Source organism: Rattus rattus, chromosome 11 (genome assembly GCF_011064425.1).
Source record: "Rattus rattus isolate New Zealand chromosome 11, Rrattus_CSIRO_v1, whole genome shotgun sequence".
Taxonomy (NCBI): Eukaryota; Metazoa; Chordata; class Mammalia; order Rodentia; family Muridae; genus Rattus; species Rattus rattus.
The window spans coordinates 23,069,120-23,083,614 of NC_046164.1; the positions used below are offsets into that span (position 1 = coordinate 23,069,120).

The 14,495-nt window shown below is 46.7% G+C and overlaps 1 protein-coding gene across 1 annotated transcript; it reads left to right on the top strand.

Annotated features, from left to right (window-relative positions):
* The first annotated feature begins 1,254 nt into the window (after positions 1 to 1,254).
* Chrna9 (cholinergic receptor nicotinic alpha 9 subunit) lies at positions 1,255 to 7,840 on the top strand. The gene is made up of 5 exons (XM_032916948.1): positions 1,255 to 1,398; positions 1,635 to 1,780; positions 2,953 to 3,107; positions 5,460 to 5,992; positions 6,902 to 7,840. The coding sequence occupies exons 1-5, from the start codon at positions 1,335 to 1,337 to the stop codon at positions 7,441 to 7,443; spliced, it is 1,440 nt and encodes a 479-aa protein (XP_032772839.1). The 5' UTR covers positions 1,255 to 1,334; the 3' UTR covers positions 7,444 to 7,840.
* The last annotated feature ends 6,655 nt before the right edge of the window (positions 7,841 to 14,495 follow it).

The window sequence follows — 14,495 nt, forward strand, 5'->3', positions numbered from 1 at the left end:
TCTGAGACGCCCCCCTCCCGCTTCCCCACAGGAAAATGAGGTGTTAACCACAGCTCCAAAAGCACAGCAGCCTTGGAGATCGGAGAGCAGTTGTTTCTTGAAGGACGCATGGTCCTAGGGCCTAGGGCTTGTGTCACCAGATGACTGATGTGGGTGAACAATTAGAAACTCACTTGGCTGACGGCTTAGATGTCTGCTCCATGTGGAGTATATATTCCTGAAGAGAAACAGGGTGGCGGGGTGGCTCATTAGCTGCCTGTAACCTGATCGAATAGAGCTATCCAATTTCCTTGCTTTGATCCTAGGCAGTCAAATTATCTTAATTCAGTTTCCCCAGGCAAGGGGGAGTATAGCCACCAGTTCCCAGACTGCAGATGCAATTAGGAATTGTGTGTGTGTGTGTGTGTGTGTGTGTGTGTGTGTGTGTGTGTGTGTGTGTGCAACTTAGTTATGTGAAAAGAAAGTGAAATTATATAAAATGCTATTTCAACGAGAAGAGGAAGCACTGTGGTGACAGCACGTTGGTTAGAAGTCCGTTTCCTAGGATCCGGTTAGCCTTTGAACCAAGTTTTGTAAGAACTGGCAAAGCTTGACTGACTTGGTAAATGGAGACATTCTGAGTCTGCAAAGCCGAAACACAGGTATAAATCCCTAGTAATGTCCTTGATGCTGTTCCGTTTGCATGTGTGGACTGGTAGCTTTAGGAAACCAGACTATTATTTTCCCTAGTCAGTCTCAACATTCAGAGACACTCGGAATGACCAGAAAGCTCAAACTTCTCCTCCCATTCAACACACCCTCTCCCACGACCATTTATTCTGCTCGATCCATCCATGCCCAGTGAGACAATGGAAGAAGTGGTCAGAAACAGGCAATGAAGAAACTCAACCGTCTACAGCTCTTTCCCCTCCTGCTTCAGTTACTGCTAGAAAGGCAGGGGTGGTGTCTGGTGTCAGCCGTGTCTGCAGTCATTCAGCTTCCCTAGGATTCTGCCCCCTCTCCCCCCATGCCGAGTCCAACTGTCCAAGTGCAGCCCCTCTTCTGTTTACGTGGAGTCTCCAGGTGTCAGGTATGCTCCTGGCCCCTTCATTTACCTTCCCTTCTTTGATCTAGATGGAGCGTAGGCACGCACTGATATCTCCCCAAGAGCGGCCTTGCTTAGCCCTCCTCCCTGGCATCAAGGTTACTGGAGCCACCATCTCAACTTACCAGAGGGGAGGGCAGGCAGTCTCCATCTGTTTTGTGACTGTGGCAGTGAGGGTGTTTTGTGCCCTTCGCAGACAGAAGTGGGAGTCCTCGCTGTCTGCCTGGGACATTCTACATGTTGGGAAAAGATGAACCGGCCCCAGTCCTGCCTCTCCTTTTGCTGGATGTATTTTGCTGCTTCTGGAATCAGAGGTGAGAGGCTAGTGCAGTGCTCCATAGAGGCTCCTTAGAGCCTTGGTGAGAGAGACAGGAGGACTGACGTGAGTACATGGGCGTGCTCGAACCTCTTTCTGACTCTCGATCATCAAGGTAGGTAAGACCAGGCCCCCGCCCCCAAAAAAGAACTCATCCAAAGTTGCCATCCCCCATTTTGACCCCAGAGTTGGTCTTGTTTTGAAATGCCCATCCGGGTGATTCTCTCTGAACAGCCGTAGAGACAGCAAATGGGAAATATGCTCAGAAATTGTTCAGCCATCTTTTTGAAGACTACTCCAGTGCTCTGCGTCCAGTTGAGGATACGGACGCAGTGCTGAATGTCACACTGCAGGTCACGCTCTCCCAGATAAAGGACATGGTGAGTGGCATTTGGTGGTGACACTTGGGAGAGAGGCTGACAGTGAAAACAGGAGTTCTGAAGACACTTAAGTTCTGAAGACACTTCTGAAGAGAGTGTCTTAATGGGCGGGGCCTTGGTCTCCCAAGTGTGAAGTGGGCAGTCCTAGGTACCAGCTGGCAGGAGCAGGGAGAGCTAGGGAAAGGAAGCATCCTACAGAATGAGCTCCTTACTGTCACTTACTAAATGCTGTCACTACTGTTACTATCACCTACAGCTCTGGCCATAAACACTAGCAGTCTAAGGAACGGAAGGAAGACAGTGTGGCATGTGGTCTGATTCTATTCATTAGCTGTCTAAAATAGGTCTGTTCATTCAACCAAAGTATTGGTTGCCAAGGGCTGGGAGAGGGACCAGTGACTGCATAATGGCTATGGCCATTTCTAAGTGTGACAGAACTGTCCTTGAGTTAGATAATTGAGATGATTATGCAGGGTGGTAGGTGACTGGAAGCCACCGACAGTTATAAGGTGGCTAAAATGATGGGTTATAATATTTTATTCGACTTTAATTATGTGTACATGCCTGAATGTTTGAGCATATTAATGCAGTGACTGCAGAGGCCAGAAGAGGGCGTCAGAGCCCCTGAGCGAGAATTACAGGAACTGGGGAGCCACCTAACGCAGGTGCTGGAAACTGATCTGAGATACTCTGAAAGAACAGGACACACTTTAAATCCCAGGCCCCTAAAATAGTACTTTGAGGCTATATGGATGTAACCACAAGTTTTAAAAAGGAAGATGGTGTTTCAAGAGGACGTGGCTGGTTCTCTCCATATACATATTTAATTACACCAGCTATCAGATTTGAACCATGTTTTCTTTTGCACATGGTAGATATTTCACGGCTTCTGGCTCAACTGATTATTAGTTGACCCACTTATAGAGAAAACTGAGCAGTTGGCCCAAGGAAAGATAGAAAGACTTAAACACAAGTCTCCTTTACAGTTTGTACACTAAATCAAGAAGGCTTTAAATGTGGCCTCGATAATCAATCACCCAGATAGAATTTTCAAAGGTCTCATTTGTGGGTTGAAAATAGATGGGCCCTTTTGAGATTACTGCTATCAAGAAAAAGTGTCCCAAAGCTGGAAGTGTATACTGGATAAAGTGACTTCTGGATTCATTGTTTAGGACGAGAGAAACCAGATTCTGACAGCCTATCTATGGATCCGCCAAACCTGGCACGATGCGTACCTCACGTGGGATCGAGACCAGTATGATAGGCTGGACTCCATCAGGATTCCCAGCGATCTGGTGTGGAGGCCGGACATTGTCCTATACAACAAGTAAGTGCTATTCGACTAGAGCATTCTCTGGACTGAACCTACTGATTTAGGAGAAACTTAAAGCTCATGTCAAGGGGACATTTAAAACACACGTGGAGTGTGAACCTAAGTCCTTATTCAAATCTCAGATGATCAGAGCACCAGGTCCTAAAAGCCTAGAGTTGGAAGAAGACCATCAAACTCTATATTCCCCCCTCTCAGGCACAAAATTGGAGGTAGGCTCCTAGGCATTAAGCACAGACTGGCTGACTTGAGGAAGAGACGCCTGCCAGCTCACATTTTTGGAAGCTTAGAATATAACTTTAAGTGTAGGTTTGTTTCCGCCTGTGTGCTGGGGGCAGGGACCTGTTCCTCATCCCTCTCCCAGCTTCCGTTGTTTGCTGTCTTTTGTCTCTGGAGTTGTAGAAGCATCGTTTTGACCCTTGCCTTCACCTTCACTTGGGGTTCTGTTTGGCAAGCCCTGTGCCAGAATCTCTGTGCCCAAATCCCCACTCTCGTAAGAGAATCTCGATCCAGGCTGATGTGGCCACCCTGTCCCAGGGTGAGCTACATCTCTACTCAGTGTATCTATAATAACTTCCTCCCCCTTTCCTCCTCCCCCTCCCCCTCCCCCTTTTCTCCCTCCCCTTCCTCTTCCTCCTCTCCCTCCTCCTTCCCCCCTCCCCTTCTCATGTGGTTTTATTTGTTTTCCCACTTTGTTTTGAAAGGCAGAATCTGCTAAACTGGAGCTCCCTTGGACCTGACAATCTTCCTGCTTCAGCCTCCCAAGATCTCCACCACTCTAACAGCTCTGCTCCTCAGGTTGCCGAAAAGCTAGGACTTCTATGTGAGAATTTTCTGGAGATGCAATCGAATCTGCTAATGATCCAGAGATCATATAACAGGAATGCTACTATGGTTAGATAGGGTGGGCCGCCTGGCATCTGTCCTGTGGGTTTCAGACTCTAGAGCAGAGGGGAGGTGCGTCTTGGGACTGTTTGGGCTCTTCTCAGAGCAAAGCGCCTTGCGCACATAGGTATGATTCATGTTTCTCAGACTGTGAAGTTTAGGTGAATCACCTAGAGATCTTGAAAACACTCCGGTTTGAATTTAGCAGCCATAGCGTGGGCCTGCAGTTCTGCATTCCCACAAGCTCCGGAGAGCAGCTCTAGAAAGCAGCAGATGTCACTGGCCCAGTGAGTATTCTCCAGAAGGAGCCAGATCTCTTGCCCAACCCAAGCTCAATGTCTCCACCTCCTTTCTGTCGTCATGGGAGTTCCTCTGCCTTTATTCTGGAACCTAAGCTCCTATGGATTGAGAGGTGTTCTGCAATTGTTCAGATAAAAATGGGACCTACTGGGGAGGGGCTCCCTAGGTGGGAGCTCCCTGGGCAGAGTCTCCTGGTGGTCATGAAGAGCCCTTGAAAAGGCAATGTGGTGGGTGGCAACCTTGAGTGTACCACGCCTTACTCAGAGCCCACCTAAAGGTCCTGACTGGCTTTTCACTCCTCATTCTAAGTGAGGAGTTCCATGTTGCTGTCCAAGCAAGCTAACATTTAAGAGCTAGGCTTTATTACTCTAATCTACCCTTCTCTTCCTCCTCTTCTTCCCCTCCTACCCTTTACTCTTCTCCCTCCCTCCCCTCTCTCTACCACCACTCTCAGCCACAGAGTGTGATAGGGTGAGCTCTGAGAGTTCTGTTGACATAGATGATCTCTCAAAGTTTTGGGTAGATTCCACCAATTCTCCCCGAGGAACAAACAGAACAAAGGGGGCTCCTGCTTCAGTTAAGCACTGAAGTGACCAGCGCTACCAAACCGCTTCTTTGTGAGCATACACAGCCTCTAAGTTAAATCTGCCCCAGTGACTGCGATGGAGAAGCAGGCTGTGCTCTCACGAGCCCGCGGTAACAGCGCCACCTGGAGGAAGACGGATTCCCTAGAGGAGAATGGAATCAGGAGGGACAGAGGCTGACAGAGTAAGAGAGGATGTCCTGAGAAATGGCGAACATCCGTAAGATTACAGATGAATGGCTTTTTCCTCTGTGCTTTTCAAATGAACATACACACTTCTGATGACAACAACGGAACCCGAGATGCAGATTTTAGCCTCGGCAGGCTCCCCTCGTTCCTGCTGTTCAGTAGCATTGGCATAGGCTGGCGGGAACATGGAGCAGAGCTGCTTTAAGGATGTTGTGGGACGTGGTTAGATCAGTCGCAGGAGGTGGAGGAGAAGGGTGCGTTGGAAGTGGTCCAAACTCACAGAGAATGGGGACCCACTGCCAAAGGTGCTGACGTGACAGACACAGGGCAGCGAGCAGTCCAGGGGTTAAGTCGGTAAGGTTCCTTAGCAAGTGTCTTCATTTGATCTCCAGGGCCGACGATGAGTCTTCAGAGCCTGTGAACACCAATGTGGTGCTGCGATATGATGGGCTCATCACCTGGGACTCACCAGCCATCACCAAAAGCTCCTGTGTGGTGGATGTCACCTACTTCCCTTTCGACAGCCAGCAGTGCAACCTGACCTTTGGCTCCTGGACCTACAATGGAAACCAGGTGGACATATTCAATGCCCTGGACAGCGGTGACCTCTCCGACTTCATTGAAGATGTGGAATGGGAGGTCCACGGCATGCCTGCTGTAAAGAACGTCATCTCCTATGGCTGTTGCTCCGAGCCTTACCCAGATATAACCTTCACTCTCCTTCTGAAGAGGAGGTCCTCCTTCTACATCGTCAACCTCCTCATCCCTTGCGTCCTCATATCGTTCCTTGCTCCGTTGAGTTTCTATCTCCCAGCAGCCTCTGGGGAGAAGGTCTCTCTGGGAGTGACCATCCTATTGGCCATGACTGTGTTTCAGCTAATGGTGGCAGAGATCATGCCAGCCTCAGAAAATGTCCCTCTGATAGGTGAGTGTATACTTGGAGCTTAGCTTTGTGGCAGTTGTGATGGTGTGTGTATGCCTCAGGCTAAAGCAACTGAAGGCGTTGGCCTCATGTTTTTATAAAACCCATTCAGTGCCTGCTGATGGCCTCTCTGCTTAAGGTGATGGTTGTTGGAATTAAATGGTTCTTACGATGTCCAGGTTCACAAAAGAACACTTGTTTATTTTATATTTATCTGTTTCTGGATTTTGAGACAGTTTTACAGTGTAGCCCAAGTTGGCCTCAAACTTATTTAGCCAAGGAAGAAGTGGATCTTCTGTTTCTCCTTTCCTCCCCTCTCGAGTGCTGAGACTGTAGGTTTGTCCCACCAAACCCAATTTACTTGGTGCTGGGGATCAAATCCAGAGCTTCATGCAGGCCGGACAAGCCTGTGCTCAGCAGTGACGTCTGTTCACAGTGTTAGGTCTTTCTCCTCAGAAGGACACACAGCAGCTGTGTGGGGAAGATGAGCTGGTGTCTCAAGTCAGACCTCTACCCTCCCTGCATAACGGAAGCCTCACCCACTTACCAAAACAGAGGTTCCTATGCCCAAAGGCAGCCTGTCTCAGAATTAAGTGTTTTAGCTATTGTCTAGGTTTGTACAGAGAGCTTTATGGTGCCATTTCTGCTATACACATACGTAACTGTACCTTTGTAAGTTGGACACTCACTACACTTGTTTTATAGAACACAAAGTTCAACATGATGCTTGGCTTTGGTTCTGAGTCTAGTTGGGGTAATGACGCTGGACTTCAAACTTAGAAAGTCAGATTCCAAAGTCTCTTTTGGTGACCACCAGGGTAGACCAGTTTCTTCAGAATGGTGTCTGATTCTTTCTCATCGAATATGAAGAGATAATAAAAATCAACTTATCTGGTGCTCCTTTTATTCCAGGAAAATACTACATAGCTACCATGGCCTTGATCACTGCCTCCACAGCCCTTACCATCATGGTGATGAATATTCACTTCTGTGGAGCGGAGGCGAGGCCAGTGCCACACTGGGCCAAGGTGGTCATCCTGAAGTACATGTCCAGGATCTTGTTTGTCTACGATGTGGGTGAGAGCTGCCTTAGCCCCCGCCACAGCCAGGAGCCAGAGCAAGTCACGAAGGTTTACAGCAAACTCCCAGGGTCCAACCTGAAAACGTCCAGAAACAAAGACCTTTCCAGAAAGAAGGAAGTAAGAAAACTCTTAAAGAATGACCTGGGGTACCAGGGTGGGATCCACCAGAATACTGACAGTTATTGTGCACGCTATGAAGCACTGACGAAAAATATCGAATACATTGCCAAGTGCCTCAAGGACCACAAGGCCACCAACTCCAAGGGCAGCGAGTGGAAGAAGGTCGCCAAAGTCATAGACCGTTTCTTCATGTGGATTTTCTTTGCTATGGTGTTTGTCATGACCGTCTTGATCATAGCAAGAGCAGATTAGCAGGAAAGAGGAGTGGGTTGGTAGGCATTTAGAGATTTGGAGAAAACCCAATAAAATCACCTGCTATCTGCCCCAACATGTGAGTTCAGCTGCTGTTCATACATAATTTAGGGGATAGGTTGCTATGCTTTTATTCCTAACTTCAATCAATATCCTAGTTACATGTCAGGTTAAATCAAGCAGGAGATGCAAGCTTTCAAGGGTAAAGGGCTGGAGGAAGAGAGTTAGAAAGGACCCTTTCACAGGCTCCCATGAAGGGGAGTGGTGGCCCTCAGTTTATGTAATTATCTCTTTATTATTGTAGACAACAAAGCACAGTGTATTCCTGTTTAAGATTTAAAGCAAGAAAAGACAACACAAATTCATTCTCTTAGTCCTTAATACAACTTTTTTTTTTTTTTTTTTTTAACAAAAGGAATGAATTGTGTGGACTTAGCGTGATAGATGCCTCAGGGGTGCCTTGTTCAGATGGGGTGCCTTGTAACCCAAGCCTCGAGTGGCAAATTCAAGATTTTGTCCTGGCCAGTTTATGGTGATTACATCACACCTGTAATTCTAGCACTGGGAAGACGGAGACAGGGGAATAACCACAAATGCAAGGCCAGCCTGGCCTATATGAAGGCTATAAATAAGACCCTATCTCAAGGACAATTAAGTTAAATACAACAGAAAGTTTTCTGTCCTACAGAAAGTCTAGTTTTGGGCTGGAGAGATGGCTCAGCGGTTAAGAACACTGGCTCTTCTTCCTGAGGTCCTGAGTTCAATTCCCAGCAACCACATGGTGGCTCATAACCACCTGTAATGGGATCTGACGCCCTCTTCTGGTGTGTGTGAAGACAGCTACAGTGTACTCACATAAAATAAATTAAAAAAATGAATTATAAAGTCTAGTTTCAGAGATTAAGGGGAAAGATTTTTTCTTCATAAAGAAAGGTTTCTTCAAACACCACCCTTGTTTGTTTGTTCCTTTGGACTCTAAGGAGGAGGTCGTTGCTACATTAAGCCTCTAATTAAAATAAGATAGGTGGGGCTGTACTTGCATTAGGTCTTTTATTAGCATTACAGCATCAGCAAGCTGCACCCACTCACCGATCCATATCCACTAACCATGGGTGTCACAGAGAAGCTGTGCACATGCATGGCCAGTTCTGGTTGTGACAGTGCTGTGAACTAGGCGGGCAGACGTCACTCTTTCTTCTTAGAGGAAGAAACTGGGGTCTCTCAGGGGAAGTCGGGTGTTAGTGACCTACCTCTTCAGTGTACAGTTAAGTGATAACATGGGCTGGAGTTCCACTCTCAGTACTTTGGTCCAGGTAGGACCAGGCTCGCTAAGGCCATAAAAGATTATAATTTAAAACTAAGAAAGACGGAAAGATTCCTATGTCTTCTTCTTCTTCTTCTTCTTCTTCTTCTTCTTCTTCTTCTTCTTCTTCTTCTTCTTCTTCTTCTTCTTCTTCTTCTTCTTCTTTTTCTCCTCCTCCTCCTCCTCCTCCTCCTCCTCCTCCTCCTTCTTCTTCTTCTTCGGTTTTTGTTGTTGTTGTTGTTGATGTTGTTGTTGTTGTTTTGTGTTTCTGGGACAGGATCTTATGTAGCCCAGTCTAGCCTTAAATTTTCTTTGTTGAGAGTTCTGACCTTGAACTCTGGATTCTCCTGCTTCTGCCCCTCAAGTGCTAAGATTGTGGGCATGAGCCAGTATACAGCCAATTTCTCATTCCTAACATTCTACCTTAATTCCTTAAAAACAACAACAACAACAACAACACACACACACACACACACAAACTTTTGAAACTTTTTGTTTAAAAAAAAAAAAGCCCACAAAAATCTCATCCGGCTTGGCAGCAGGAACTGAGCCACTCACTGGCCCTTAATTTACTTTATACACAGTTCAGTTGTTTCTCTACTTTTAATCACGTGACTTCAAAGACGGCTATGCTCTAAACCGCAGAACCTGCCAGTTACTTGGCAATGGGGAATCAAGGCCATTGATTGAACAACCCCATGACAGATTTCCTTGGGTTGTCCAAAGGGGCCAGTATAATCATACAGATCGTTTTAAATGGAAGAGGAAGCAAAGGAGAGAGACCAGAGAGATGGTGTCTAAGGACGCAGGCAATGCTTCAGGTCTTGAGAATTAGGAACCCGGGAGAGGGGGGTGGGCAACAATATTGAAAAGCTACAGGCACAGATTGTCTGGCCCGCTGAACACTGCTATTAGGACACCGAGACTCCTTCCAAACTTCTGGCCCTCCACGACTCTAAGATGATATGTCGGTGTAAGTTTGAGATAATTTATTACAGCAGATATAGAAGACTAATAGACTAGCCAGTGAGGGCCACCCAGGTTCTGTGGTTTAGAAATGGTTAAATGTGTTTTCTCACAGTTGATTTGTGGACGCTTGGCTCCCAGGGTGGTGTGCTATTGGGAGATGGTGGAATCTTTAAGAGGTGTGGCTTAGGTGGAGATCCTTAAGCCAGGTGGAGGCGATACCATAAGAGGAATTGTGGGACCCCAGGCCCTCTCCAGCCTTGTGCATGGAGATAGATGTGTTCTCTTGGTCTCCACAAACTCACCATTTCATCCACCAGGAGGCGAAGCGGCCAGGGATTACTCACCAGAACCTGTGCTATGTGCTTTGTATTGTAAGCCTTAAAAACCGTGAGCTAAATAAACCTTTTCTTTACAAAATTTGCCTGCTTTGGGTGTTTTATTGGACTAACACAAGTGACTACACTGAGTTCTTTTTCCAGACGTTATGCTATTTAGTTGGGATAGATTTGTCTATAGTCAGATTGAGAAAGTCTTGTAAAATCATGCCTTTTTTTTTTTTTTAAAGGACTTTATCTGAGAAATACTGAGGACCACAAAAAAATGTTAAGCAAGAGGGTCATGCGATCAGGTCTGTGTTTTGGGAGTAACTCTGCGGTCATAATTAAAAGGCTGTAGGAAGAAAAGAGGCAGGGGGAGCTGTCAGCTGTTGGAACTGTCCTTCCCGGGGCAGAGAAGTTATAATGATGGCTTTGACAACCAGAGAGAAGAGATGAGAAAACAAAGATCATAGATCACAAAAGAATGTGACCAAAAATGCACAAATTTGGTGACTGGTTGGCTCTGGACTGCCTAGGAAATAGAGTTTGAAAGAGAGCTGAAGAAGAGAAGAAATGAGTCCAGTTGAGTGCTGAGGAAACTGCTCAATCATTGGTTGGAACTCAGACTCAAAGGGAGACAGAGCTGGGTATGTTTTAGAAGAAGATGGGCGGTGGTGGCTCACACCTTAAATCCCAGTACTCGGGAGGCAGAGACAGGTGGAACTCTATGAATTCAAGGCCAATCTGGTCTAGAACAGCAAGGGTTACAAAGAGAAACCCTGTTTTGAAAAACTACAAACAACTACAAAGAAAGAAAAAGAAAAGAAGGAAGGAAGGAAGGAAGGAAGGAAGGAAGGAAGGAAGGAAGGAAGGAAGGAAGGAAGGACAGAAGGGGGCAAATTTGCAAGGCAGAACAGTGCCATCAAAACAGTGACCCGAGAGAGGTACAAGAGTCAAGCCAGGTAAGATGGGAGGTCTGGCCACACACATCCTGGCAAGACTTACAATGTCACCAGCCACATTGCTTATTGTCCAACCACTGTGGTGAGGTGCACCAGGGCCTTTCGAGGTCCTGATCTTCGTCTTTCTCCCCTGCTGCTCCTGTGCCTACTTTTCTACCCACCCAGGGCTCAGACCAACCTTTGCCAACACAGCCGTGGGCAAACCTGGCACATGGACTGTCAGGCAAACTGGAAACACAAGTTCTAGGATCCCTGAAGCAATAGAAGTGAGGCCACTTATAATGTCACAGGGTACAGGACCAGGAGGAGCCGTGTGCCTTTCTTCCTTCTTCTCAGGTTACACCTTTGAAATAGGAGCCAGGTGCTAGAAGTTTGTGAGTTTGTCAATAGATCTAATCCTCCCCAGCCCTTGAAAAATAAAGCTGGGACAATGCTTCCTGGCCTTTGTATAGCTTTCTCTTCCTCTTAGCCAAGCTTCCCCTGAGCACATCGGGCTCCAGTGGACAGATGTCACGTTCCAGATAGGACAACCTAAAGGGAGCTGAACAAAAGACTATCTAAAGAGGTAGAGACACAAAGAGCAGAAGGAATCACAGACCAGGCAAAGCAGAGAGTGATTGTCAGAAGGGCCGAGAGGAGGTGGGGGGCGTGGCCACCTGGAGGCAGGACTTCGAGCAAGGAGTTCTGATTGAGCACAAGCCCCTGCCTCCATATGAAAGGACTTTGGAATAGACATCCCCTCAGCATCCCTGCTGCAAGCTCCTTTCAAGACTTGCCAGGGTTGAATGTTACAATCCAAGAAGTCTGTGGAGGGGGGGAAACCAGGCCCCACCTCCCTACCCCCACCCCTCTGCCTTCACTGAATACTTAGGACTTGACTCTTCTCCCTACTCAAGTTCACAGTGGGCTTGCAAATGGCTGGAGGGCTTGGAGGCTGCTGGGTCCGGTCCTGTGCCACAGCTCACTGGTTCCTTCTCAGAACAGTTCCCTCTCAGCTTCCTGCGGCTGATTTCTCAAGTGGCCGGTTTCCCCTGGCTGTCTCCAGCTCCTCTTTTGCTGCAGATGGTTTGTCCCTTCAGTGTTCCGTCCTTGGCTCTCCTGCCCTAGGGTTTTGACCAGTACATCTCTCCTGCTGATTCTAAAACTGTCGTCTCGGTCTCCGGTTACTGTCCACTCCAGGCACTCCTGATGTCATATTTATGACCACCCCTCACATAAACATCTCACGATCTTCAAATTCGACATACCCCGAATGAGGCTCATAGTCTAGACTGCACCCCAAGTCTATTCTGCCTCCATTCTCTGTGGTTATTGCAAGAAGAGGTGTGTGGGGGGAGTTGGGGGTTGGGGGGTCGTCTGAAGCCAGGATGGAAAGCCCACGTCCCTGACACCATATGAAAAGACTTAGGGTAATACGCAGCCCCCTCACCCTGCATCAACTCCATTATCCAGGCTAGAAGCCAGGTGCCAAGTCTTCTGGATCTTATCTAACTTACATTGGACCAATCACTGGTCCTTTTCCTATCCGCCTGATTCTCTGTATGCCTCTGACAACAGCCTTATTTCAGGTCTTTGTCGTCTTTGTCTCAATGGTTTTTTTTTTTTCACCCCACTCTCAGTCCAGTTCGTCTTCCTCACTCCTGCCAAACTTATCTTGGGATTCTTCCACTTAAAACTTTTAAATGGCAAACTAAATGCTTACAGGATAAAAGCCAACTTCCTTAAAGGGACAGTGGTTAAAACGGTGAGCTTTGTTCTCTGCTACTCTGTGTCCCTGTGTTCATCTCAGGGTTGTAGACTGTCTTCTTGGCATAGAAAGTGCCCACCTTCTTAGTGTTTCTCTTGCCTTGCAGGGAGCAGTGGTGGTAGGGAGCAGTCAGGGCCTTTGTAGCTCTTGCTGTTTTAAAAAAGAAACAAGAATTCTGGCTTCCCAATGTAGGTTTGTAACTCAAGCTGAGCTAGTCACATATACTCACCCATGACTCTGAATTTTGAAGTATGTGTGGACAAAGGAGACCAACAGACAAGAGAGGGATGAACGAGGCAATGTCACAGCCTCTTGCTTGAGAACAAACTGGAGGTGATAGGGGAAGAAAAATCAAATTTAACTCACGGCCAGGCTTGGTGGATCACTTCTAAATTCTAGCACTGGGGAAACTGAAGCAGAGGATAGCTGTGAGTTGGAGGCCAGCCTGGGCTACAGTGAGGCCTTGTCTCAGATTAATTGATTGATTGATTGATTAATTAATTTTGAAAGAAGAAAGAAGGGGCTAGAGAGACGGCTCAGTGGTTAAGAGCACTGACTGCTCTTCCAGAAGTCCTGAGTTCAAATCCCAGCACCCACATGGTGGCTCATGACCATCTGTAATGGGATCTGATGCCCTCTGCTGGTGTGTCTGAAGACAGTTACAGTGTACGTATATATAATAAATAAAAAAATCTTTTTTTAAAAAGTTAAAAAAAAGGAAAAAAAAAACCAAGCAAAATTGGAATTGGGCTACAAATATACTGCCCCTAAACTCTATAAAAATGAACGGAGAAAGCAGAAGTGAATCTCCATCTATGTGAGCCTTTATCTACAAAAATGGAAGTAATGTAAATCAGTGAAGGAAAGTGACCTATCCCAAAAGAAAATAAAACCAGGACATTGTTTACACAATACACGAAAATTAACTTCAGTCCCTACCTTCTTAATGCTGGGACCCTTTAATACAGCTCCTTGTATTGTGGTGGCCTCCAACCATAAAATGGTTTTCATTGCTACTTCGTAATTGTAACTTTGCTACTGTTGTGAATCGCAATGGAAACATCTGATATCCAGCAATCCCCAGAGGGGTCCAAGACCCACAGGTTGAGAACACCAGCTCTAAAGTCTCAATTGAAAAACCAAAACTTTGGGAGCTGGGGAGATGGCTCTGCCTGAAAAATTCCTGCAGCGCCAGCCAGCGCCAGCCAGCGTGAAGCACTGAGCTCAGGCCCCCAGTCCCAGGTAAAGCTGCAGAGGTGGCAGTGGGAGGGGCAGGGGTTATAGAGACAGATACGTTCCTGAATGTCACACGCCAGCCAGCCTAGCTCAGTAATGGGCTGCAGGTTCAGCGAGGGACTTTAGAGAGAACAGCAAGAGACAGGAAACACGTGACTAGAGTTGTCCACTGAAACAAAGCTTACGATGCAGGAAACGGTCGAGTGAGCCTTGTTAGAGTCGCAGCCTGGGCTGTCAGAAGAAATGTGGAAGAATCTACGGATTGTAATGGAGGGAGTTCTACAAGCCTTTGTAGACCAAAGAGAGACATTAAAAAAAAAAAAAACAAACCTATATGACAGGATTTTTGTAAAGTAAATAATAATCACACATACATGCACATATATACAAATATGACAGTTTCCTAGAGAAACATGGAAAAAGTAAGGACTAGGTTATTACAGTTAGTGGATAGAGGGGATATTGACTGGTATGGGTTAAGACAGGAGCTAACACAGGAACCCAAGCAAAAGGGGGAG